This window comes from Pavona decussata, unplaced genomic scaffold, assembly GCF_977016875.1.
Source record: "Pavona decussata unplaced genomic scaffold, jaPavDecu1.1 SCAFFOLD_67, whole genome shotgun sequence".
NCBI classification, from domain to species: domain Eukaryota; kingdom Metazoa; phylum Cnidaria; class Anthozoa; order Scleractinia; family Agariciidae; genus Pavona; species Pavona decussata.
Window position 1 is genome coordinate 2,910,001 of NW_028145486.1, and position 23,942 is coordinate 2,933,942.

At 39.9% G+C, this 23,942-nt stretch overlaps 4 protein-coding genes and 1 long non-coding RNA gene across 5 annotated transcripts; 4 read left to right on the forward strand and 1 right to left on the reverse strand.

Moving 5' to 3' along the window:
• The first annotated feature begins 285 nt into the window (after nt 1-285).
• On the forward strand, nt 286-3,429 carry LOC146478084 (uncharacterized). The gene is made up of 3 exons (XM_085112506.1): nt 286-649; nt 3,043-3,092; nt 3,254-3,429. Exons 1-3 carry the CDS (start codon nt 321-323, stop codon nt 3,427-3,429), a joined length of 555 nt encoding a protein of 184 aa, XP_084968632.1. The 5' UTR covers nt 286-320.
• A 733-nt stretch (nt 3,430-4,162) lies between these two features.
• On the forward strand, nt 4,163-5,584 carry LOC146478085 (uncharacterized). Its single transcript, XM_085112806.1, has 3 exons — nt 4,163-4,289; nt 4,459-4,581; nt 5,049-5,584. Exons 1-3 carry the CDS (start codon nt 4,217-4,219, stop codon nt 5,525-5,527), a joined length of 675 nt encoding a protein of 224 aa, XP_084968932.1. The 5' UTR covers nt 4,163-4,216; the 3' UTR covers nt 5,528-5,584.
• A 2,521-nt stretch (nt 5,585-8,105) lies between these two features.
• LOC146478086 (uncharacterized) lies at nt 8,106-12,981 on the forward strand. The gene is made up of 6 exons (XM_085112793.1): nt 8,106-8,519; nt 8,848-8,909; nt 9,675-9,737; nt 10,644-10,697; nt 11,058-11,207; nt 11,977-12,981. The coding sequence occupies exons 1-6, from the start codon at nt 8,182-8,184 to the stop codon at nt 12,447-12,449; spliced, it is 1,140 nt and encodes a 379-aa protein (XP_084968919.1). The 5' UTR covers nt 8,106-8,181; the 3' UTR covers nt 12,450-12,981.
• Nucleotides 12,982-15,731: 2,750 nt separating this feature from the next.
• On the forward strand, nt 15,732-23,034 carry LOC146478087 (uncharacterized). The gene is made up of 6 exons (XM_085112792.1): nt 15,732-16,125; nt 18,651-18,712; nt 19,236-19,280; nt 20,118-20,180; nt 20,514-20,663; nt 21,428-23,034. The coding sequence occupies exons 1-6, from the start codon at nt 15,782-15,784 to the stop codon at nt 21,904-21,906; spliced, it is 1,143 nt and encodes a 380-aa protein (XP_084968918.1). The 5' UTR covers nt 15,732-15,781; the 3' UTR covers nt 21,907-23,034.
• Nucleotides 21,972-23,372, reverse strand: LOC146478088 (uncharacterized). The gene is made up of 2 exons (XR_014865237.1): nt 22,098-23,372; nt 21,972-22,057 (listed from the first exon to the last, which is right to left on the reverse strand). It is a non-coding gene; the product is annotated as an uncharacterized LOC146478088 (long non-coding RNA).
• Nucleotides 23,373-23,942: the final 570 nt, after the last annotated feature.

Consider the following 23,942-nt stretch of genomic DNA (forward strand, 5'->3'; position numbering starts at 1 on the left):
ATTACTATGGAGGATTTTCATCATAACTGTTCCTTCTTTTTAGCAAAAATTAAAGCTTACAAGTCGACTAGTAATTTCTACCCTGTGACTATGGCTGTTCCGTTTAGGAAATTTGCTTAGTTGCGGCCTTGACTCGTTCAGTAAACATCTGGTAGCGATCAAGGAACTTTACGTAACTCTGTAGCGTCTGACCCGTGAATGAGATTATCAGTGAGTCTAATTAGTATCCGTTTCATAAATAGCGCGACAAAGCACATTACGCGTTCAGTCAGATTTCTTTGCTAAGGTACGGTCAGGAACATAAACTAAATCATTTAACCATGAATACGACAACTAAAGAACAAAAAAACAAACTCGGCATCTCCCAGATTCTTCGTTGCTTGGTTTATATGGCAGAGATCATTTTTCTTTTGTCGTGCATGGTTTTCCAAGCTTTCTTTTTCATGGATCATTTGGAAATGAAACAGAAATTGGCTACAATGGATGAGAAGATGACCTCATTCGAACTGGCGACAAAGTCGTTCGTCCCTTCAAGTCCACCTCAGAATGAAGCCAAGCATGGTTTTAAGGATTTACATGTGCGACTGAGGAGGGCCGTCGCTTTAAGTCTTCAAAGCCTGGAGAAGCGACTGAAAGTTCTGGAAATCAGGTAAAAGCCGAAAATAATCCATCATAAGGCCATAAATTATGATGATTGTTAGCCCCTCATAACGCGCACTGCCGGAAGAAGACTCGCTTGTTAGCAGGTTAGGAGTAGACGTTTCAATCGGTTAATATATGAATGCACAGGCTTCCGGGTGAAAACTTACCCTTTTTTTGCCTCATCATAACTTTCAGTTTCCAGCGCTTCATTTTCGAATGAATTTTTACTTACTCATGATTTCGTTTCCCATCGGTTTTTTTAAACTCACTTTATTTTCAAGTTTTTCTTCTTCTGTTGTGTCTTGTTTTTGAATCAGCTACTCCGAGCTATGGCAATTAATTTTTCGTCGCAGTCCTATGAATCCAGACCAAGCTGAACTTGTATAATGTTAGGTGTTTCTTTGAGACACTGCCAGCGTCATACGGCACGCCGTTGACAGGTGCATTTTGTCCTTAAAACTTATGCAACGGCCTTTTTCCTTTACCCAAGCTTTTGACAAGGTAACCTTAAACTCACCGTGTTTTTCTTTCTTTTGCAAAAGTGAAATATTACCGACATTAGTGACAAGATGAGATTGAAAATCTAACGAGTTTTAATTTTTCCATCATGACTTTGTACGTAAACAACCAATCCCGCCCCCAGAGCCCGCCTGCGTTTTAGGTCAGCGGAGGCCAACGCCACGATCCCTTAATGAAAAATCTGAACATGCGCAGTCATAGAACGCCTAAACCATAATTAAAACGGAGATGTGGGTTAACTTTCCATTTAGCTCAAATTTTCCGTTCAACTGGTTCAAATGCCAATGGAACGCGTGGAAAATAAAGAAGTTTCTCTTGACAAACGGAGGACCTTCGGAGATACTCCACTTTTCTTGTGGTAATCGGTCAGAACGGAAATTACCGTTCCATTTGCACAAGCTTTGTTGTCTTGTTGCGCCATCACATACGTTTTTTTTATCTAACAACGAGAGTGTAAGTTTTGAGCGAAGATAAAAAAAATGCCTTACCAGTTGACACGGAAAGTGTCCGACACTTTCAACCGAAAATGTTTGTGGGCAAAATCGAAAGGGTTCCTGGCCACTTCACTATGTAGTAAGAAGTAACGTAGTGCATTTAGTATGCTAGTTTTGATTTATTCACTTTCGTATCATTCTAAAGACTTTTTTTTATTATACTCATTGGCCGTTTTATACTAGAGGACTCATTATCAGTCTGGATCGCTGTTTGTCACATTTCTATATGGTTGCAATAATTAATGATCACTTTTTGAAGCGATCGAGTGATCATTGCATCCGAGGGCCCGGGGACTAAGTTTTCTTGTGCATGATTATGCATTCAAGAAGTTATTAAATAGCAAAGGAGGACGTCTCCACAAATATATCTGTGAAGCAAATTTGGTTTTTCTAAGGTTTAAGTTCCTATAGATTTCGTTCTGTCTCGCCTCTCGCGTCTCCCACGATATACCGAGAGTCTGATACAGGCTATTTCAAATCATTTTAGTGTTCCTCTATTGGTTTTGGCTACTCAGTCATCGTAACTTTTGATCCAGAAATCCAAGATGTCGGATTTAAGACGACAGTGGCCTGCAAGCTGCATTCACCAAGCTTCTACCTTTCTCCACCTTGGAGAAGTTGTTGTATAGTTCGACGTTCGATACATGTGCATGAAAAAAATAAATAAATAAATAAAAATAGGGAGTTTTAGGACCACTGAGTGATATGCTTTTACATTGGAATACCAATCAGAGACCTTCTGGCAAACATTGTGAAATAATAATAATAATAATAATAATAATAATAATAATAATAATAATAATAATAATAATAATAATAATAATAATATGTTTTGTTTATTTTCTGAATTTGTGTTTATTGCTTGTGTTTAATCGGTTTTTAAATTTGGTTCGAATGAGACGTTGGGTCTCGCTAGCAACATAGCATATGAGCACAGCACAGGAGATATATTTCATAGTGAAAATAAGTTAAAATGTGTGCTTGATGCAAGGAAAAGCACAAGTGAAAGGATTAAATTAATTGGAAGTGGTTCATGATTAGTGCACGCGGAAAGTTTAGAAAGCATTAAAGAAGCGTAAGAGTTGCTGGAAGCGGTAAATGATCGGAGGAAACGAACTAGCTTCTGTTGAAGTAGATTGTCATTAGCAACTATAGAATCTGGACAAAAACAAGCAGGCTTGAACGTGTTTCTAACGCATAACCTTGAGATACCGATGCAGTCCTTTCGAAATGAGCTATGAAGCCAACTGGAATTGATGGTTATTTGCAAAATGAACAACCATTTCAGTTACGTGTGGATGACTGTTAAGCCTACCAGTTTCCGAAAATAAAAGGAATGAAAATAAGTCATTTATTTATGTCGAGATTTCTTGTTACTTTTTTCCAGGGCCCTAAAAGAGAACAGATCTTTTCCAAGAGATGGTTATTTCCAAAGAGGTTAGTTTGATTGTGATTTCATCACCATCATCATGAACATCATCATTATCATCATCATCTTCTTCAGTTCTTCTTCTTCTTCTTCTTCTCCACCTCCTTCTTCTTTCGTTGCGATTAAAAGCACAATATTAAAAAATGGTCACACTTTGTTTCGTTTTTAGGTCGGGACGGAAGAGATGGCAGGGATGGACCCGCAGGACCCGCAGGACCACCGGGGACACCAGGACAAACAGGAACACCAGGCTCTCCAGGAATAGCGGGAACACCGGGTAGACAAAAAGCAACAGAAAATAAAAACAAACAAACAAAAACCTTCCTGGCAATGAGAAAAAATTAAACTTACAGAGTGGTCTTCAATGAAGGTTGCTTTTAAATTAGGGTTCCTTTTTCTGCTATCTAGATGGAGCTTTCTTACTCCAATATTTCTTACTCCAAAGCTCCAATATTGGGCTAAAAATGATACCAAAAATTATTGCGATACGAAGTTGTCTTCAATTTATTTTTAACTTTGAAATTGTAATTCTGTACTTGATAGCGTTAGCAGCACCTATTGTAAGCATGTTTATAAACGATGTTTTATTTTTACTCAGGTGTATCAGCAAATTTTAAGTCTACAAAAAGCTTTTCTTTTGATTGAGTGTATGTATAGTTTAAATATCGATTGTCCAGTTCAAGATGGCTCACATAAAGACGCCATAGAAGGGCTGGTAAATTAAATTCTTTTACTGAATATTACTGTTGTGAGGCCCATTATAGATCTCAAACCTTTTTCCCATATGGAGATCGAAAAAGTTAAATAACGCTTGATAGATTCTTGACTTTCCGAAGCCCCAAAGTAACAAAAAGCTTCAAACTCCTATTACGGTTACTTTTTTTAAAGTACAGCCTTCGATCGAGTTCTTTGTCTCGTGGCCACATAAGAGTTCTTTGCTCTTTTCTCATCGGTTTCTTTATTAGCTGGGTTAGTTTCTAAAAAAACTGTGGCGCTGCATTGGAGGGGTAGCGGTAAAAAAAGTTTGGTCTCGTCTTTCACTCTGACCAAGGGTTAAGCACTATAATCTCTTTACAGTGGCCAAATTACCTTGTCAACTCTGGTCATAAAACCAAACATTTGTCTCTTTATTATGCTCACAGGTCGTGACGGACGTGAAGGTAGAAGAGGTCTTGCTGGACCACAAGGTCTTCCTGGACAAAAAGGTATTGCCACAGATAGTCTTCAGCGTAGGCTAAGGTCTAACATTGTGTTTCATGTAGTTTGACTATCACGAATTTGCTCCTATTAACATTTTGACTTAAAGTATAAGGAATGTTAATTTCTTAAAATGGCATTAAAACACCACTTCTTTTGTTTTTGACGGGGCACAAGGTACTCAAGGACCTCCTGGGTCCAAAGGACAAAAGGGACAAGAAGGACAGGGGCTGTCTGGGGTGAAGTACGTCCGTTGGGGTCGCACAAACTGCAGTGGAGATGCACAGGTTTTGTACTCTGGTAAGCAATTCAAGTCACAGAAGAGAAATCCTGTATTCTCTCGCCGTCATCCAAATTCCCCTGGGTGGGAAAATGTGCGAAGGAATTATGACGTAAGGGCGGGCTCCTGCGCACGGGGCTTCCCAAGAGTATTTTTCAAAAATTTCACAACGTCCTTAACGACGTATTTAACGCTTGCATATAAGATGTCTAGTTGGTGTTTGGAATCAATGCCAATGCCAGAGAGAGATCTAACATTATAGTGAAATGGATTACTGTTGCAAATTTCAGTGTTGGAATAGCGGGACGCGTCCGCTTTTTTATAAATACAATGAACTCTTTCACGCTAAACTTTTTAGTTTCCTTTCAGTCCGGTGTTTTTGAAGTTTTAAACAATGGTATTGATCGAAGGAAGAACTACATAATAAGAATATTTACTTTTTAAGTGCAGGGATAAATGTTTCTTGTTCTTCTAATGTTCTACCCAGGGTTCATAGCAGGAGCTTATTACAGTCACAAAGGAGGCGGAGGAGAATACATTTGTCTGCCAAACCAACCCAAGTATGGAAAATACACAAACAGTTTTGAAGGCACTGGAGCCATATACGGGACAGAGTATGAAGTGAGTGAGTTCAATCCTTTCAACAGAAATGTCCACGACCATGATGCACCATGTGTCGTGTGCTATGTCAGGTCACGTGGCACCCAGCTGATGATCCCTGCAAGGAATGACTGTCCTCATGGATGGACCGAAGAATATCAAGGGTACTTGATGACTGAACATTCCGGACATACAATATCATGCAATTATATCTGCGTTGATCAGGAGCCAGAATCAGTTCCAGGAAGTCACATCGGTCGCGACGGTGCATTGCTGTACCTAGTGCAGGCAGGTTGTGGGCATTTCTCAGGCTGTCCACCTTATTACCACGGTCGAGAGTTAACATGCGCGGTTTGTACAAAGTGAAAGAAAAACTTCAACTTAAACTGCGTGAAACAATGTCACTTCTAGAAATCTAGTATACGTTTTGGTAGTTTTACCTCACAAAGAAGCTGTTAGTCCTGTTATGTTTCACAGACTTAATAGCCAAAGTAACTTTAGTGCGTATAAATGCTTGAAATCATGTTGATATGGTTACCATAACGCACTCAACTTTAATGATAAATTTGTATTTTTAGGACTGTCGCAGTTAGCATTTGAATATATCAACTCTGATTCTGTCGTAGTTTACAGAAGAGACCACTCGATCACTCTCAGTAAGCCAGAAAGGGGTCTGATTAGTTTTGAAATGCGCTGTCTTTACAACCGAAAAGACAAAGAAGCCCTGGCCGCGAAGTGATGACAAGCAATTAAATGCAAGCTAACTAACTTACTACATTTTGTTAAAATGTGACTGTTATCGTCCGATGTGTTTTCCGATTTCGCACCTCGTGACGTTTTTTTGTCTAATGAGAACTAATTTCCACGTGGGTTATAATTCATTTTTATTCGAAAGCAATTTAATCAGAAGCACTGGTGGCCAACTCTGTTAGTAGCTTTTATGATTTTACTCAAAATAAAGGTGTGATGAAGAGAGGTCTTTCGTGTGAATTGATAAATATATGCTCGATATACCTCTGCCCCGGTTGTTCAAAGAGCGGATAACTCTATCCAGTGGATAAATCATGACTATCCATCGGATAAAATGTACTCCAACCGAATAAATTTTATCAGTTGTCCGCTGTCTGAACAACTGGGGCCTGGTAAGGAGCGAAGCTTGGCTCAGGTGATTATTGCCCTAATCTTATCTTAACCTAAGAGAACTTCATTGCTCTTGTTTAAACAAAATCATTCTTGAACTGATTGCTTTATCCCGAACTAATTTAGATACGTAATTATAGCACAGTCATATACTTGCCAGTGACCGGTTTTTCGTAACTACAATCCTGGCCCCAGTTGTTTAAAGAGCGGATAACTTTATCCAGCGGATAACTCGCTATCCAGCGGATAAAATGTATTGGTTGGAGAACATTTTATCCGCTGGATAGCGATTTATCCACTGGATAAAGTTATCCGCTCCGGGACCAGGCCAATTGGCTTCGGGACACTTGACAAAAATGTTGAAGTCGATAAACTGTATACAAGATTTCCGAGACATGTTTGACTCCTGACTCCCAACATTGTTTGGGGAGGGAGGGCGGGAAAGAAGATTTTTCGTGTTTTAAAGTAAAAAAAAAAAAAAAAAAAAAAAAATCCAAGTGTCCCGAACGTTTTGTCCAGGATTATATATAGCTGTAGCTGCACACTAATTACAGTAAAGCGAGTGAACAACAAGGGAACCTGACGAGCAGAGGGAAGCGAAAACAAAAACTATTTTTCGAATGGAAGTTTTTCCTCCAACATAATCTAAACAATATTGGAGCTATTTCTGAATTGTGCTTAGAGATTCGACTCAGTAAACTGAGAATTAAACAGAACTTTCCAGGTTTGCGAGGGATTTTTGGCAAGATTTCCTCGCCCCTTAACACCGTTTCGCGCTTCGCGTTCCAAGATTTCAATCCCCCTCACCCCCAAAACGAACCAACAAACGAAGGAGTATGAATCAGCGGCTCTCTTTACTCCAGTTATTCTGAAGTACGGTCCCGCACACACGTGTAACATTTCGAGAACATGCAGGAATCCACGCACAATATCAAGAACCTTAAAATTGTGTCAAGAGATTCAGAAAAAAGTGGCCCAGATGGTTTATTAATTTGCCAGTCCTTGAAAGTGCTCGAGTTAAAGCTCGTAAGCAGATTAAGGATTAAGACTACTATTTTTGTTAAGTCTTGGAGTCTTCCATAATAGAGTCACGTCCTTAATATTACTCAAAAATATCAATAATATTGATGCAATTGGTGTGAAAAGGGAGGGGGCGTTACTTTGGGCTGTTGCCGGAAACAATTGTTGTTGTTGTTTTGTTTTGTTTTCTTCAAGATCCTTATTCCTATGGCAAGTTCTATCAGCATTCCTCTGTAACGTAATCATGAGCAGTAACAACACTTTAAATGTGGAACAAGTCCAATTGCCTGGGTTAAAGCTCACAAGTAGTAGATTTAAAAAGAATAAGATGTCTTTTTTTGTTTTGAGTTCTGGATTCTTTCCATAATCGAGGCACGTTCTGTAATATTAAAATTGATGGATGGTGTGAAAAAGGAGGGGGCTTTACAGTTAATTGGAGCTGTTGGGAGTAATCTGTTTTTTCAAGATTTAAAGATTTTTATGGCAAAATCTATCACTGAGATTCCAAACGTATTTAAAAGGAAAAACGCTTTATATGTCTGGGAAATTACATTAAATGAAAAAATTGCCATATTACTATGGATGATTTTCATCATAACTGTTCCTTCTTTTTACAAAATCAAAAGCTTACCGGTCGAGTAGTGCCTTGAGCTCTGTGACTATGACTGTTCCGTTTTAGTGGAAACCAACTTAGGGAATTTGCCAAGTTCGGGTGTCAGCCTTGACCCGTTTAAAAATGAGTGTGAGTGTGACAATGTCAATCTCCATTTCACAAATAGCGCACATTCGCTTGGGCAGACGCGTTCAGGCAGATTTCTTTGCGAAGGTACGGTCAGGAACATATACTAAATCATTTGACCATGGATACGACAACTAAAGAACAAAGAAACAAATTCGGCATCTCCGAGATTCTCCGTTGCTTGGTTTATATAGCAGTGATCATTTTTCTTTTGTCTTGCATGGCTTTCCAAACTTTCTTTTTCATGGATCATTTACAAATGAAACAGAAGTTGGCTACAATGGACGAGAAGGTGACCTCACTCGAACTGACGACAAAGTCGTTCGTCCCTTCAAGTCCTCCTCAGAATGAAGCCAAAGATACCAAGCGTGGTTTTAAAGATTTACATGTGCGACTGAGGAGGACCGTCGCTTTAAGTCTTCAAAGCCTTGAGAAGCGACTGAAAGTTCTAGAAATCAGGTAAAGCGAAATAATCCATCATAACGAGGGTTAACAGTCTTACGATCGGATGAAATTCCAGAAAAGGCAATTGGGATTTTAATAAGTTGGTTTTCAAGAAGGAAAATTAGAGTAAACAGCCACTCGAAACCTTTTTAGTTTATATCATACTTCTCCCTGGAATTTGGTTTAATCTGGGTTTTATCTTGTTTTCCTTGGATCATCAGATTCTTAATTCTCCTAACCTATTTAGCTAAATTTGCTGTTATTAAAGGTGAACGGACTTAATTTGACAATCAGTTGCGATTTCGAATTTAAAACAGGCGCTAATTTATTTTCCTCCTTTCAGGGTTCTCAATGACAACAAATCCACTCCAAAAGATGTGCTAGGAACAAGTGTATCATTCAGAGGTTTGTTTGACGGCATTCTTCATGATCAGTTTTTCCTAAAAAAAAAAAATTAAACAACTTCTGTTTAAAAAAGACGAGATAACTGTGTGCTCTACTGAGAATTGCGATTTTTGTTGAGCCCTAAAAGCGTCTGGGAGGAAAAGGAAGTTTGAATTTTTGTCCCTTTATGCGCTTAAACGTGTAGGCTCCGAAGAGAGGAAGACGTGACTGGCGATCTCGTTGCACCGTTGCGACGCAAGTTGCACGGATCCGGTTGCCTAGTCTAACATACCCTACAATGAAAATGTCTCACAACGTTTTTGTTGCAATCACCGTTTCGGGTAGTAGATCCTACTTCTACTTCTCGCAACAGTTGCAGCAAGAACAAATTTGCTAGACATGTTCATGCCCATTTTAGGGCACGTTACACAAGGCAATGATTCGTGCAACTTGTGTACATGTCGCAACAAAGTAGCGAGAAAAAAATACAAGAAATTATAAATTGCCTAGTGTAGTAGTACTTTTAGTCATTTTTCTAAAGTATGACACTGTGTGCTGTTTGTGCCCTAAACAGCAAACTATAAGATTCCAGCTGCAGGCAAAGGAAGGAAATAATAAATGATTGCAATATTGTTCCTTATAAGACCTCATTTATTCTGACTTCACCAACTCGAAAGGAAGCTAGTCTGCGCTAACCTGTGCCGCTCGATAGCCGCTCTGGGACAAGACTGAAGAGCAGAAGAATGTCATTTACAATGCTAATATGGATTGTTTTGTTTTATGCAGGACGGGACGGGAGGGACGGTAGGGATGGTCCTGCAGGTCCACCGGGACCACCCGGATTACCAGGTAAGTGAAGATGATCGTGGTATAATACGGGTGGAAAATTGAATGTCTCAGGAAGTTCTAAATAAAAATCCTGATTGGTTCGTTTTGATCACGTGGCCTATCTCATTTGTATACTAAGCCACGACGTCATACGTCATTTCTTAAATGATTGACGTCACGATGACGCAATTTAATTGCTCCTGATTGCTCCATTTTGATCACGTGGTACCATCCCTGCAATCTGATTGGTTAGGGACCGAACCGAACCTTTTTACTAAATTACATAAACATCCTCCCAGTTAACATTTCAGTACGTAATATTCAGTAAACATTCAAAAAATGCCTGAATCTTACGAGAAACGATGCCGGTATGCTAAGATATGAATAATGTGGCAGCCAATGTTGACGATCCAAGGATTAATCGGTGCATGGAAAGTGTTTTTTTCTTTAAAGATTTAATTTTATTTGTAGCTGTGATAAAAATTCGTCTTAAGAGGCCTCGCGTTGAATGCTTTCCTATTTAAACTTGGAGATGAAGCTGGTCCCCTCTTGTGGCATAGGAAGAAAAACTTTCTTTGTCGCTGCGAATTAATTATTCAGATGCTGATTCCGCTGAGGTTTCCGTAGAAATAGTCTTTCGAAGTCGTATTTTAGATTGCTATAATTTGTAAGGGGGTTAGTTTCTAAAGAACCTGTGGTGCTGCTTCGGTGGGGAGATGGAAACGAATGTTTGGTTTCACCAACAGTAAATGTGATAAGCTAATTTAGCCACCGTTACGAGATTCGAGTGTGTTGACGTTTCGAGCGTTAGTCTGTCGTTGGAGCCATTAATTACCTTATCAACTCTGTTGCTAAATCCAGACATTCGTATTTTAGCCGGATTAACCTAGAGTCCTTAACCCTTATTTCTTTTATTAATTTCTGCAGGTCGCGACGGACGAGAGGGTCTTGTCGGACCACAGGGTCTTCCTGGACCAAAAGGTACTAACGGATTAAACATGAAGAGTAGGTGCTTTTTAACTTAGGTTTTGCTTTGGTTATTTGCTGATCTGATCTGTTCGAATCTCGTTCAAGCCTGCTTATGTTGCGTACATAACTGCGAGATGGTGATTCACTTAATATTCATACATTGTAATCTAGAACAATGCTGATCAAGAGTTTGGACTGGTTTTAGAGGCCATGGTTTTAGACCAGATGTAGTCACTTTGTTATTGATTACGCAATAGTCATCGCAAATTTGACTCATTAGATAAAGACAGGTGTAATACATGAGAAAGTAATCAGTGCTCCATTTCTTTATGTAGAAATGTTAAAGTAAACCGCATCTTTGAAATGCTTTAGGTGATGTTGGTCAAAACGGCAGAGAGGGCTCTCAAGGACCACCTGGGCCCAAAGGGCAAAAGGGACAAGAAGGACAGGGGCTGTCTGGAGTGAAGTACGTTCGCTGGGGGCGCACAAACTGCAGTGGAGATGCTCAGGTTGTGTACACAGGTAGGTATGCACTTCTTGTTACTGAATGAATTTTATGACGTTTGTTACTGAAATGAGGAATGCTAGATAGGGGACAAATATTGTAATAACTGATTTTAAGTGGCTTCTGATCGCTAAATATATTTATAATTTCTCAGCCCGTAGTGTGGTTTGAGGCATATGGAAATTTCTTAATAAAAAGACAACAGAGCGGAAGGTCAGTTCGAATCCTAGCCGGACCAACGTCGGACCGATCCGATCTCAAGTATGGAGACTTTTAAGAACCACTGCCCCGGCTGTGACCACACCCATGTATTATTGGACTTCACATAACCATTATTATCAACTTGCCGTGATTTTGCTGAGAAGGTTCACAGTGAATGAGACCTCAACCTTGCATAACAATCAGAAGTTGATGGGAATTTGCCGAGTGCTGGAAAAACACTTTGGAACTTTAACGACACATGCAAAAATTGCAGTTATCGGAATATGTACTACGTCCCATGGCCAATACTTCTTCTGGGTGTTTATTTCTCCTTTGTCGACCTTTTAACAGAGTATGAAAAAAATCAAGGGGTCGAGGAGTGGAGGGGGAGGAAAAGGGTAGGGGGGTGGAGATTAATCGAGAAAGGAGAAAGGATGTTTTCAAGTAAATCACCTTACCTCATTCTTCAGGAGCTTGCACAACGACTTATTCAAATGTAACTAGTATTTACAAACTAAGGAAAAACAATCTAAGCGTCGCTTCCTTAGCTTCATCTATTTTGTTTTACTGTTATGCTGTACTTAGGGTTCACAGCAGGTGCCCATTACACTCACAAAGGAGGAACGGAATACATCTGTTTGCCAAACCAACCCAAATATGCAAAATACACCAACCAATTTGAAAGTTCTGGAGCCATATTTGGCGCAGAGTATGAAGTGAAGTCGTTCAATCCTTTCAACAGAAATGTCCACGACCATGATGCACCATGTGTCGTGTGCTATGTCAGGTCACGTGGGACCCAGCTGATGATCCCTGCAAGGAATGACTGTCCTCATGGATGGACCAAAGAGTATCATGGGTACTTGATGACTCAACATTGGGATTATACAGGAGCGAATTTTATTTGTGTTGATCAGGAACCGGAATCGGTTCCAGGAAGTCACCGCGATCACAAAGGAGCATTACTGTTCCTGGTGCAGGCGAACTGTGGGTATTTGTCAACTTGTCCACCCTATTACCAAGGGCGTGAGCTGACATGCGCAGTGTGTACTAAATGAGTTGATTCAAAATGGCAGTAAAAATTAACTAATATCTTTGTATCGGGCTATACTTTATTGACCACAGCCATAGTTAGTCCTATATTATGGTATACATAATTTTGGCCCGGCTAAATGCCATCATTGTAGAACGAATATCAGACAGTTTGCAATAACTTTTCAAGGACCTAAACTGTTTAATTACTTTAATTCAGAAATTCAGAATGCTGAGAGTATTTCTCTGTTTAAATCTAAATTAAGATCATTTCTCATAAATAGACTACTCCTGTTTTGAACGTGCTGTTTTATGTTTTGCTGCCTGTGTGTGTTTGATTGTGTACTTGCTTTTGAAGCTACGCCTAAAATTTGATTTCAAGGTTGTAATTTATTTCGAGGAGCCTGTAGCTCGTATAAGCTCCAATGGTTTCTCTATGGGCATCCTCACCATATATGTTTCTCTCTCTTATTCATTTATCTTTTATATTTTAATATACATTTATCTTGTAACGATGTGCAAGAATAATGGCAAAAAATAATTTGAAATTGAATTGTACGGTCGATTGTGCAAGTAAAGTGATTGAACATCAGTAAAGTTGTGTGTAATTTGTCGCGCCCTTCACATTTGTAAAACGAAAAAGTAAACACAGTTCAACCACTCCTAAGAGATATACTTTACACCATAGGCCGAACACCTGTCCTAAGCTCATACTGTGGGCTCAAGGTAATCTCGTAACCAGATCTCCCGCGGCTCCGTCAGCTCAAAATAGTGAGAATTAGTCACTTGTTTCCTTTATATCTCCTCTGCTTTAACTTAGAAAGATTAAAAGGGTTCTGTTAAGTATATTACCTGTCTGCAACTATTTCTATTTTTTGAGGTTTTTGATTTGAAGGTATTTTATTTACAGTCGTCCAGACACTTCAAATCGCTTTCTATACTTGGAACTTGTTAACTGTAGTTGAAGTCGTCCCGATCGAGAAAGGTCTATACAAAGTTTCATTCGATGGTACATGAAATGAGGAATATTCAGTAATATAAAATCTAGATAAAATGAGATAAGAACTTTATCTGTCTTGCCTTCCAAAGAGCGCGATATGGATATAGGTACCTAAATGGAATTTCGTTGTGCTTATTAATTTTGTTTGTTTCTTTTTTTTTTTCCATACAAACCTTAATAAGCGCTGAACATTTTATTATCTTATATTGTAACATAGTTCGTAACGCTCTACTACGAGTGAAGATTTGTTCGGTAACGAACGAGGCCGTTTAAGGATTTATAAACCATAAGGGCCTTTTGAATGTCGCACTGAGTTCTGGCCGATTTCCTGTGTTCATCTCTTTTTAATCCATTTTACCTTGAAGCTACTCGGTGATGGTGGGCAACTGATATACTTGTTGGAAAACGGAGCCGGAAAGCAAATTCCGTGGCTTTAGAGCATGATAGAAAAATGAGCTTTGGGCAGCAGCAAACTTTGCAATCCAACTGTTAATTGACATCACTTAGCAACTTTGACCACGTACTGGATTAATCAACAAAATCAAAGCCTTCTCCCTTGATAAATAGACATTACCACGATCTATTCCTCCATTCTCAGGCGGGTTTCAACTGTACAACTCTTTAACTTGCACTTACATGCCCCCTAGCCTTATCACTTATGCCTCAAACCTGTCAGGTAAATCTTTCAAACTGTCCGATAAAATTCCAGGCAAAATCTGGAAAAATTTTGGGAAACTTGTGCATGGGCTAACCAACTTTAGTTCCAAATTTAAGTTATTTCGGTTCGTAAAGCAGCAAACGAAATGTCCTTTACGATTTTAAAAACCCGTTTGAGCTGAGGTGCGCATGGGTGAATAAATTTTTGGTACAGTTCATCTATCACGAAAATCATGAATTACCATTGTGTAAGTAAATATTTTTACATTGGAGCGTGTTTCAGTTCTCTATCGATTAGCATATAATCATAAAATAATGCTGAGATTTTTGCCACTTACGAAACAATAAAGCTCAATAGGCGCAAAGGCGGCCAGGTTTTTTTTTTTTTCGTTTTGAATCGGATTCAGCAGGAATTGAAAGCGTTGAGGGTGAACTGGTCCGAAAGTTATGAATAAATAAATAAGTATGGACAAGTTAAAATATGTGCCTTCCATTAACGATTTTCAGACCTGACGCCCAAACAGATGTTCGTATCAGTTTCATCCTAAATACCAAATCAATGCCCATTGTCAGCACTCTCCCATAAATCCCTTGATACTATTTCCAGACCAAAACAGGTCGAAACCCATTTTCATTGGAAGTGTTTGATTTAGCAGCAGAGTTAATAACTAAAGGCAAGTTGGCCATCGTAAAGGGATTCGAGTGCTGACGTTTAGAGCGTAAGCCCTACGCTCTAACGAAGGGACGCCAGCACCGGGCGAATCTCTTTTAAGGTGGCCAATTTACCTTTAGTCATCAACTATGTTGATAAACCAAACATTTGTTTCTATCCCTCACCGACGCAGCACAGCAGTTTCGTTAGAAACTTACCTTCTTAATATTCATTTCCAATGGGACCCTACAGGCCACCCCTGGGACATATATAAGGGAGAACCACCCCAGCGCCACCGTCACTGTTGGGTAGTACACTCTTTTTATACTATATATAAGAACTTTAAGGCTGAAATTCACCCAGATGTTCAGAACGTGCTACGAACGTACCCAACCAGAGACTAAGAGATAATCATAAAAGCCTTTTTATTCATTTGCATTGATCCAAAAGCACATAAAATCAGCTTTTAAAAACACCTTCGAACTGTCAAAGGAATTTGACAAGACACAGCGCACAATGATCTTTTTGTTGGGTTCATGTCCTGGTCACGTCCACATCGGTTTTCTGAAATTCTACACCAGGTAACTTAAGAACATACTCAAGAACGTTTCAGGCTGAAAACATCCACTTTTTAAACATTCTCATAAAAAGGAAAGTACACAGAAGGATCCTACGTGCGTTGCGTCCTTTCCTCGAGTGTCGAGTGACTTTTTGCATTCCCGGCGCGACGGTTAAATTGAAAAATGTTGTCAAGTGGCGAAAAATGGCTAAGTGGTCTAAGTTCCGCTGAAATTCGGGCTTGAAATGGTCTTCGTGGCCATTTCTGGGCCTTTTCATAGTATTTATGTGTATATCAGTTTGGTCATTTGATCACTTTAATCCGGAGTAACAACTCAAGGAGCTTAGGTTATCACGGCTGTGCACCTGATAAGAGTATCCATTACATGTCACTCATATGCAATTAGGTGAAGTGAGGCAGGCACGCGCACGTTCGATTAGATACCTCTGTGAGGTTGCCAATCGCTACCTCAACTGAGGGGCTAGTAATCATGGATTCGAACAAGAAGGAACAAAAGACAAAAGGCCGCTTCTCGGAGATTCTCCGCAGTTTGTTTTATGTAGTGATAATTGTTTTCCTCTTGTCTTGCATGGTTTTCTTGTTTTGGGATTACTTGCAAACTAAGGAGAGGTTGGCTGTAATCGACGACAAGATGAACGCATTTGAGTTGACTCTGAAGAAAGTGTTTCCTACAAGTCCAACTCACACTGCTTCCGAAGATAACAGGCTTGATGCTGCAGGCTCAGAAGGTTTGCATGTACGATTGAGAAGGGCACTTACTAGTACCGTGAGCCTTCAAAGCCTCGAGAAACGACTGAATGTTTTGGAATTCAGGTAAGATCAATTACATCAAAACATAGAGTCCTAAAGTGTGACGTCGCAAATATATGAATTTTTAAAATTATGGGATTTGTTAGTATATTCAAAAAGAGCATGAGGAAAAATGACTACTTGCCGAAAATCAGCATCTTATTGCAGGGGTCATTGCAATTTGGGGGCGAGATATTAGCTCTGTTATGCCCTGATGACTCCATTCAAATCCTTCTTATTTTGTCTCAGTTCTTAACGTTTGTTGACTGAGACAAAATTAGAAGGATTTGTATGGAGTCAATAACAGAGCTAATATCTCGCCCCCAAATTGCAATAAGATACTGATTTTTGGCAAGTAGACATTTTTAATCATGATCTTTCCGAATCTACTAACAAATCCCATAATTTTATCAATTTAGTTTGTGTGACGTCATCACTTTAGGACTCTATTATGTACCGAGCAACGTAAACAGCAGTATCAGTATCAACCAGTATTTGCGAAACAGCATACATGATGTGCGGTCACGCCAAGGAACATTTGCATGAACAATAATTAAACTAGTAGTAATCAGAGATTATAGAGTGCGTTCGACAGCCCTAAGTTGTGCGATTGTGCGGCCTGCTGCCACTTTTTTAGGGACAAGTAGGTTCTTTCGTCCTTTTATATCTGTACGTATTTACTATTTATGTGTAACTACCAAGGTGAAATATTTGTAATAAACAAAGCTGAGTTTAAAATTAAGTGGCTACGTTCAGTTGAACTAAAAAATAATAGAAAGTATTTTCGGTCCGCCTGTTGCGTGACACTGTCGAACTTTAAAATAATGCACATCATTTTCGGTAAAACGCCTCCAATCTTTAAGAAAAACGAAACTTACAGGCCAGCATACTATTTTGGTCTTCTACCAGGACTCCTCCTGAGGTATTTTACCAAAATGCCGCGAAACTTACGCGACTATAAAGCCGTAAAAATGCCGAACTAAAGCGAGCTAATTTGCATACAGTTTCGAAAGACACGACGAAATGTACAACGGGCGTGCAGCGCTATCGTGTTCGATGAAATTATTTACCACGAAAACTTATTTTACCGCGGCCACAAAACGTGTAATTTCTTCAATGCAATCTTTCACAAAAAAGATTTCTGGAAGAAAGGGAAAAGATTCTGCAGAGATATTTCCATTCAGTGAATATTGATGAACATTGCAGTTGAAATGTGATCCGGTACTGAACGTAAAAATTTCCCGATGTATGCAAATTTTGCTCCAACAAACTTAACTGCGTCTGTCTTCCAGCCTGTTGCTACCTAGCAACCTTCCCTTTCTCTGACGTCATTCATACTTTGTTTTCCCTGCTGCCAGGCAACATTACATTGTGATGTCATCCGCCCCTGCAAAAAAAATCTGCGGGGGCGACGCACGAGGCAGAATGCTTTGCGCAACCAAATTGTGACGTCATTCAAGATGGCGCCGAAAAGGTGAACCATGGAACGAAAAAACACGGGTCAGCTTTCGCTTGCGGGCACAGGGAACCTACGCGACAACAGGCAACCCAGAAGATTAGGAGGCGTTCTTCCTTCGTCGAACGCAACAAATCGATAACAAATGCGGCCGTTTTGTTTGTAAGCAATTAACTAACTCATCAATTACTAAAAACTACTTCTGCAGTGACGTAAACTGACCACACAATCAAACCGACAACACAGCCATGAGGCATGGGCGCGTTGGTCAGCAAGGCATAAGATAAGCATTTATTGACACATCAATAAAACACAGGAATCATGGATAAAGATAAACGGATAGCTTACATGCGTCACAGCCGGACACGCAAACCGGCTAAAACAAAAAGCTAAGGAAAAAATAGGGACCGTGGAGCCCAACCAATGCCATGGCGCAACCTTTGGGGTTAACATAAGGCAGCCGAATACTAAAAAGAAATAAGCGAAAAATAATATTTCTGCAAAAAAAAAAAAAAAAAAACGAAAGTAAAAGCTAAAAACAAACAAACAGACAAATAAAACAAACTTAACGTAATGTGCTGCCGAGGGAGGCTGACCGTAGAATGTCACAATTTTCTCAACGGATTCTTCTTTTTCAAACCACTAACCGTGAGCCTTCACTCACTTCGCTCGCCCCAGTTTTCTGTTACGTAGCGACAAAATATCAATTTATGTTGATTAGGATAAATAACATTTTTTACACAACGCCCCCATTTTCTGCACGATGTACACATGTGCATTGCAAGTAAGTTTCAAGGCTCCCTCAAAACATACAGGTTACTTTTCGTGCGAGGAAACGTTTTTCCAAACACTAATATTTGTCGATTCAAAGTTGTCGATTGAAAATTATCGTCGATAGCAATTTGTCTTGTCTGTGTAGGCCCTAGCCGTCAACCACCTTCTTTCTCAGGGCCAATTTCCCTTTCAAGATAAAGCTGCTGAGTGCGGAGAAAGTAATGATTTCTTACCACTTGTCAAAGCCTTTTCTTTAATAGAAGGGTCAAGAGAAACCGCACCATTGAGGTGGTTAGTTATGTCTGTTTTTATTTTTCAGAGTTCTCAAGAAAAACAAAACCTCTTCAAGAGACGAGTTGGGAGCAAGGGAGCCATGCAGAGGTTTGTCCGATGGTACCTTGGGGTACCATGCCATGACATTTCAGCGCGCGTCTGATCAGCCAGCAGCGAGAAGTACGCGGAAGCGACCGTTGACCGTTTGCTCGGGAAAAAATCTCCTTAGGCCGCCAGCATAGTCTTAAAGGTTTTTTTTTTTTGCAGAGTAGGGACTCGGTTACACAGTTTTAAAGGCGACAGTACATCTAACTCTGATCGAATCGAACTCGAATCGTATCATTGCACATCATGTGAAGTTTTAAACGTGATGAAAAGAGAAAAGTGTGATGTTACGAAAATCAATAATGGCAGAATAATTTGATTTCATGTCCACTTACCCACATCTCATTATTTACAAGGAGTCAAATTCCCCACATCTGAATCCGAAAAAGGATGCCAGTAAGTCCACAGGCACTTTGGGGGTGTTCCGTTTAAGTTTTGGCTATTAGAAAAAGTATTTCATATTATTAATCCCCCTCAATTAATTACACAAACAGCTCAGTGGCATCACTTATGTTATTTCACGCAGGAAAAGATGGGCGAGATGGACGAGATGGACCACCAGGTCCCCCAGGTATACAAAGGAACGCCATTAAAAAAACTTTACATATTGCTGCTAGGGTTGATGGTTGTGAGAAGGATTAACCACATGGTTTCTCGTGTTTAATTTATGTAAATGTTCCTTAAGAGGGAAATAGGGACTAAGAATGACTTGATTGTCAATTTCTAGCTGCAACTGAGATGTCTGTTGCAGTAAAGTGAAAAAGAAAGTTCATAGTAAGGAGTCCTCAGGCCGAATCAGCTTGGCTATCGCTGAACTTTATTCCCGTTTGTAAACATCCTTCCCTCACTGTAGACATGCGCATTTGAGTTCTTCAGTGGCTCAGAAGCAAACCCAGCTGAGTCAGCTTTCAGTCAAAACGTGGCAACTAAGTAAGTGACTATCGCCCATACGCGACCTCTGACTGATCGCCAAGATAGTGCGTGCTCACTAAGACCCCCTAGGATCTTACTAGTTCAATTTTGGATTCGTCGTCCCCGTTTTTCATAAGCATTGAAAGTTTATTTTAGGTGCATTTGTTTTGAATTCTTCTTATTGACGCAAGAATACTGAAATAATAAACAGAATATCATTTTTCAAAAGAACTTAAATCCGCTTAGTCTCATAAATCTTCAAACCTTTACAAAAGAACGCAATTCCTCTTATTCTGAGTAAACCGTATTCCATTAATTCTGCTATCAGGAATGGACGGAATGTTATTCTGTTCATTCCAAAAAGAGACTAGGTCCCAAAACAACATGATACTTTTCAGTGTATTCCTTTTAGAACGAAATATTTCCAAAAGAAGCTAACTTAAGACTTTATTTCGTAATACTTTGGCTAGTTAGTGATGGTTGTTCATTGTTGTAGGTCGAGACGGGCGTGATGGTAGAAGAGGGCTTGTTGGACCACAGGGTCTTCCTGGACCAAAAGGTATTCACAAAAATGGTATAAGGATTGCAGGCATTGCCCGTCTTCAGAAAATTATGTGCTGTTTTGAGCGAACGTGTCCTGAGCTCTCATGCATACCCTCTCGATGGTCAAAAAAGGCAAAAAATTGTTCAATGTGCTCCACTCTGAGAAGTGTTTAATTTTTAGCTCTTTTCCCAAGTCTACAGCTGTAAAATGAAATCCAACATGGCTTGGCTTATCTTTCCTTGTTGGACGTTTAAGCAGTTCGTTATTGAAAACTGATTATGGATTCGTTGACAATACTCTAATTTTAGCATATGGTACTAATGAGAATTGAATTTCTGAACGAATCAGGTAATGCTGGTCAAAGTGGCAAAGGAGGCACTCAAGGACCTCCTGGACCCAAGGGACAAAAGGGACAAGAAGGACAGGGGCTGTCTGGAGTAAAGTACGTCCGTTGGGGGCGTACAAACTGCGGTGGAGACGCTCAGATTGTGTACACGGGTAAGTACTTCATGCCAGTACTGAAACAAAAGCCGGTATAAATCTCGGACCAGACTGACAAGGGTCTCGTAAGACGAATGTCAAGACGAATTCATGAAGATATCCTTTTTCAACTAATAACGCTTGTCTTTACTGATAAAATAACTACCGTGCTATCATTTTAACAGGGGATCGCTTTTTAAGTCAGTTCACTTTACCTGTAAGCGCAATAACCTGCCTCTAAAGAAACGGTAACATATGAAGAAACGTACACCGTGCGAACACGGTCATGAACATCAAATGAGAGAATAAAATAAACTGATATCTATATTATAACTACTCGGGGGTAAATTGCGATACACTACAAAAAAAATCTCCCTTTTGACCTTTATTCAAGAAGGCTTTACAACAATGATGACTGTGGCCTCCCTTGCAGACGCTCTTTTGGCTCGTCACGCAATCTTTCCTCCCTAACGAGACTCGTTAGGGAGGAAAGATTGCGTGACAAGCTAAAAACGCTTCTGCGAGGGAGGCTAGGATGACTGATTACCTTATCCATTATATTTCTTCTTAGAGGGTTTCAGTGAGATTTATTTAACATGTAACAACAATAACTGTAATCATGCTAAGCGTTACAATGACTTTTCAAATATTCAAAGGAGTGAAAAAAAAAAAAGTAAGATCCCAAGCAGAAAATTCTCAAGAATAATGAGGAAAAAAACCCATTAATTACTCAATAAAATCGCTGGCCTCTAATTTTTCTCTCATTTTCTTTCCGAGTTTAGGAATTATCGGAAGCGGTCATTATAATCATGCTGGTGGTGGCTCAAAATACTTATGCCTGCCAAACAATCCAAAATATGACAGATATAGCGACTCTTGGCAGGGAACTGGCGCCATATATGGAACAGAGTATGAAGTCAGTTCATTTAATCCTTTCACGACAAGTAATCTTCATGACCATGAGGCACCATGCGTTGTGTGTTACGTCAGGTCACGTGGTTCCCAACTGATGATGCCCGCAAGGAACGACTGTCCATCAGGCTGGAGCGAAGAGTATCATGGGTATCTGATGACGGCGCATTATGGCCACAAAAGCTCTCGAGACTTCATATGTGTTGACAGAGAGGCAGAGTATATTCCTGGTAGTGGAGCTAATCAGGATGGTGCACTGCTGTATCTTGTACAAGGAAGTTGTGGCTCCTTACCTTGTCTTCCATACGTCAGTGGTAGGGAACTGACATGCGCCGTTTGTACTAAGTGAAGACCAGCAGTACAGTGTCTAACTGAAATATTGAGGACTGCTCTTGTAGAAAATAGCTCTAGTGAGTTGTTAATTCTCGAGGCTACAAATCAAATTATTAGCATTCACCGCTGAGTAAGAAACCCAGTTCCCAGCAGTCAGAGATAGAACGCTAGCTTGCTCGCAGACTATTTCCACCCAAAGTAATGGACTCCTGTTTTTAAATCTCGTTCCCAGAGACTTCATTACCCTTGCCAGTGGAAACAGCAATAAGGATCACAGCCTCTGGGACTGTGAGATTGGCTGCTGTTGCTTTTCTCGCATATGCGCAGTGATGAGCTAAGTCCCTTGACGAATAATCTCATCCATTTTGATTTGAGATGTTAAACACCGCTTCTGAACCAAAGTAGAGCTGATTGGGTCTATCTTGATCTATCTTGTGAGCATCCCGAGCAATAGACCATTTTCATAAATGGCAGCCGATAAATTATTCTTTCATTTTCATGGTAATAGGCCTTATGACGGTTTTCGACGCCATTTTGATGAGTAGGCAAACACGTCTTGAAATCCTCCAGTGTTTGTATGGAAATCCGATGTAAAATAATATTCATAAAACATCGCTTCGGAAAAATTCATGAATTGGAAACTTTTGGCACTAGAAAAAGGATTTTAAGAAAAAAAATTGGAGGAATGTAGCTGTGCCAGAGAGCGTCCAGTCGTGTTTCGGACATTCCATACATTTTCCTGTTTTTTTGTTGTTGTTTTTTTCGCCGCGAACTATTTTTAGTAGCAGTTCACGGCTGGTTCGCCATACAGACAAATCCGGTATGGAAATGTCTAAACGCGACTAGATGCTTTCTAGCACAGCTACATTCCACAGCTACTTTCTGTAAAGTCCTTTGCATAGTGCCTAAAGTTTCTAAATCATGAATTTTTCAGAAGCGATGTTTTATGAAAATTATTTGACATCGGATTTCCAGTACAAACACTGTTATTTCAAGACGTGTTTGCCTACTCGTCAAAATGGCGTCGAACATAGTGATAAGGCCTATTAGCCTTACTAGCCTCGTTAGCAAATGGAAGTTTTTCTCTTAAACGTGGTCAGTAGAGCTAATAAACATACGAAGATAAATGCCGCCATTTATGAAACAGGTCTATTGCCTGAAGATTCCAAGCTGTCCAAACACAGACCCTGCCGGCTATCTTCTCGAAGAATTTGGCGCGCGGCCGAAAGTGACGTCACCCGTTGACCCGATCAGCTCGGTTCGTTCCATATGGCCTGGGCTGCGAGGTCTCAAAATACCATTCTCTTTATTCCGAAAAACGGATATTTATTCGATTAACCGACCACCTTCGAATAAGCACCATCCCTGAAAGCCCAAAATATTGATAAGCGCGCACCCTCGAAAAAGTAGACTTGCCACAAGTCGACTTCTTTGAGCGACGAAGTCGCGACAGCGAGAGGGAACGAAAACGAACATACATAAAGATTTTAAAAACTGCAAAAGCCGTGAACGAAGATCCTGCTTGCTTGTACGTTGGATCTCACAGGAGATCTTATCAGCCAAACTTGAAAAATAGACGATGAGAAGTCCAAAGACTACTGCAAAGCTGACACAACGTAATATATTTTAAATCAATATTTCGGCTGGCCAAACCAGCCTTCTTCAGGTTTAGATGTTAGATGTAACATCTAAACCTGAAGAAGGCTGGTTTGGCCAGCCGAAATATTGTTTTAAAATATATTACGTTGTGTCAGCTTTGCAGTAGTCTTTGGACTTCTCATCGTCTATACATAAAGAGATTGGAAACGGCATTTAGAAAGTCTATCGAATAAGCGCCCACCCTGAAAGCCCAAACACTTAATAAGCGCCCTAGCCCACTGCCAATCCCAACAAAAAACATTCCTCTACTGTAGCCCAGCGTAAAGTCAAGAGGAGAGTCAGTTGTTTTGAGATACGGTAGTTAATAAACTTTTATATTGTTTATGGCTTGTTCATGTTAGCCCGTTGCACTTTGTTTTGCCTTGTGGAAACGAAATAAACTTGTTAACCCTT

Coding starts and splice junctions, on each gene's coding strand:
- LOC146478087 (XM_085112792.1), top strand. CDS start 15,782: ATGGATTCGAACAAGAAGGAACAAAAGACAAAAGGCCGCTTCTCGGAG. Junction 18,713..19,235: donor AGCAAGGGAGCCATGCAGAG/GTTTGTCCGATG, acceptor TATTTCACGCAG/GAAAAGATGGGCGAGATGGA. Junction 19,281..20,117: donor TGGACCACCAGGTCCCCCAG/GTATACAAAGGA, acceptor TCATTGTTGTAG/GTCGAGACGGGCGTGATGGT.
- LOC146478085 (XM_085112806.1), top strand. CDS start 4,217: ATGCTCACAGGTCGTGACGGACGTGAAGGTAGAAGAGGTCTTGCTGGA. Junction 4,290..4,458: donor AGGTCTTCCTGGACAAAAAG/GTATTGCCACAG, acceptor ACGGGGCACAAG/GTACTCAAGGACCTCCTGGG. Junction 4,582..5,048: donor TGCACAGGTTTTGTACTCTG/GTAAGCAATTCA, acceptor TGTTCTACCCAG/GGTTCATAGCAGGAGCTTAT.
- LOC146478084 (XM_085112506.1), top strand. CDS start 321: ATGAATACGACAACTAAAGAACAAAAAAACAAACTCGGCATCTCCCAG. Junction 650..3,042: donor CTGAAAGTTCTGGAAATCAG/GTAAAAGCCGAA, acceptor ACTTTTTTCCAG/GGCCCTAAAAGAGAACAGAT. Junction 3,093..3,253: donor AGATGGTTATTTCCAAAGAG/GTTAGTTTGATT, acceptor TTTCGTTTTTAG/GTCGGGACGGAAGAGATGGC.
- LOC146478086 (XM_085112793.1), top strand. CDS start 8,182: ATGGATACGACAACTAAAGAACAAAGAAACAAATTCGGCATCTCCGAG. Junction 8,910..9,674: donor AACAAGTGTATCATTCAGAG/GTTTGTTTGACG, acceptor TGTTTTATGCAG/GACGGGACGGGAGGGACGGT. Junction 10,698..11,057: donor GGGTCTTCCTGGACCAAAAG/GTACTAACGGAT, acceptor GAAATGCTTTAG/GTGATGTTGGTCAAAACGGC.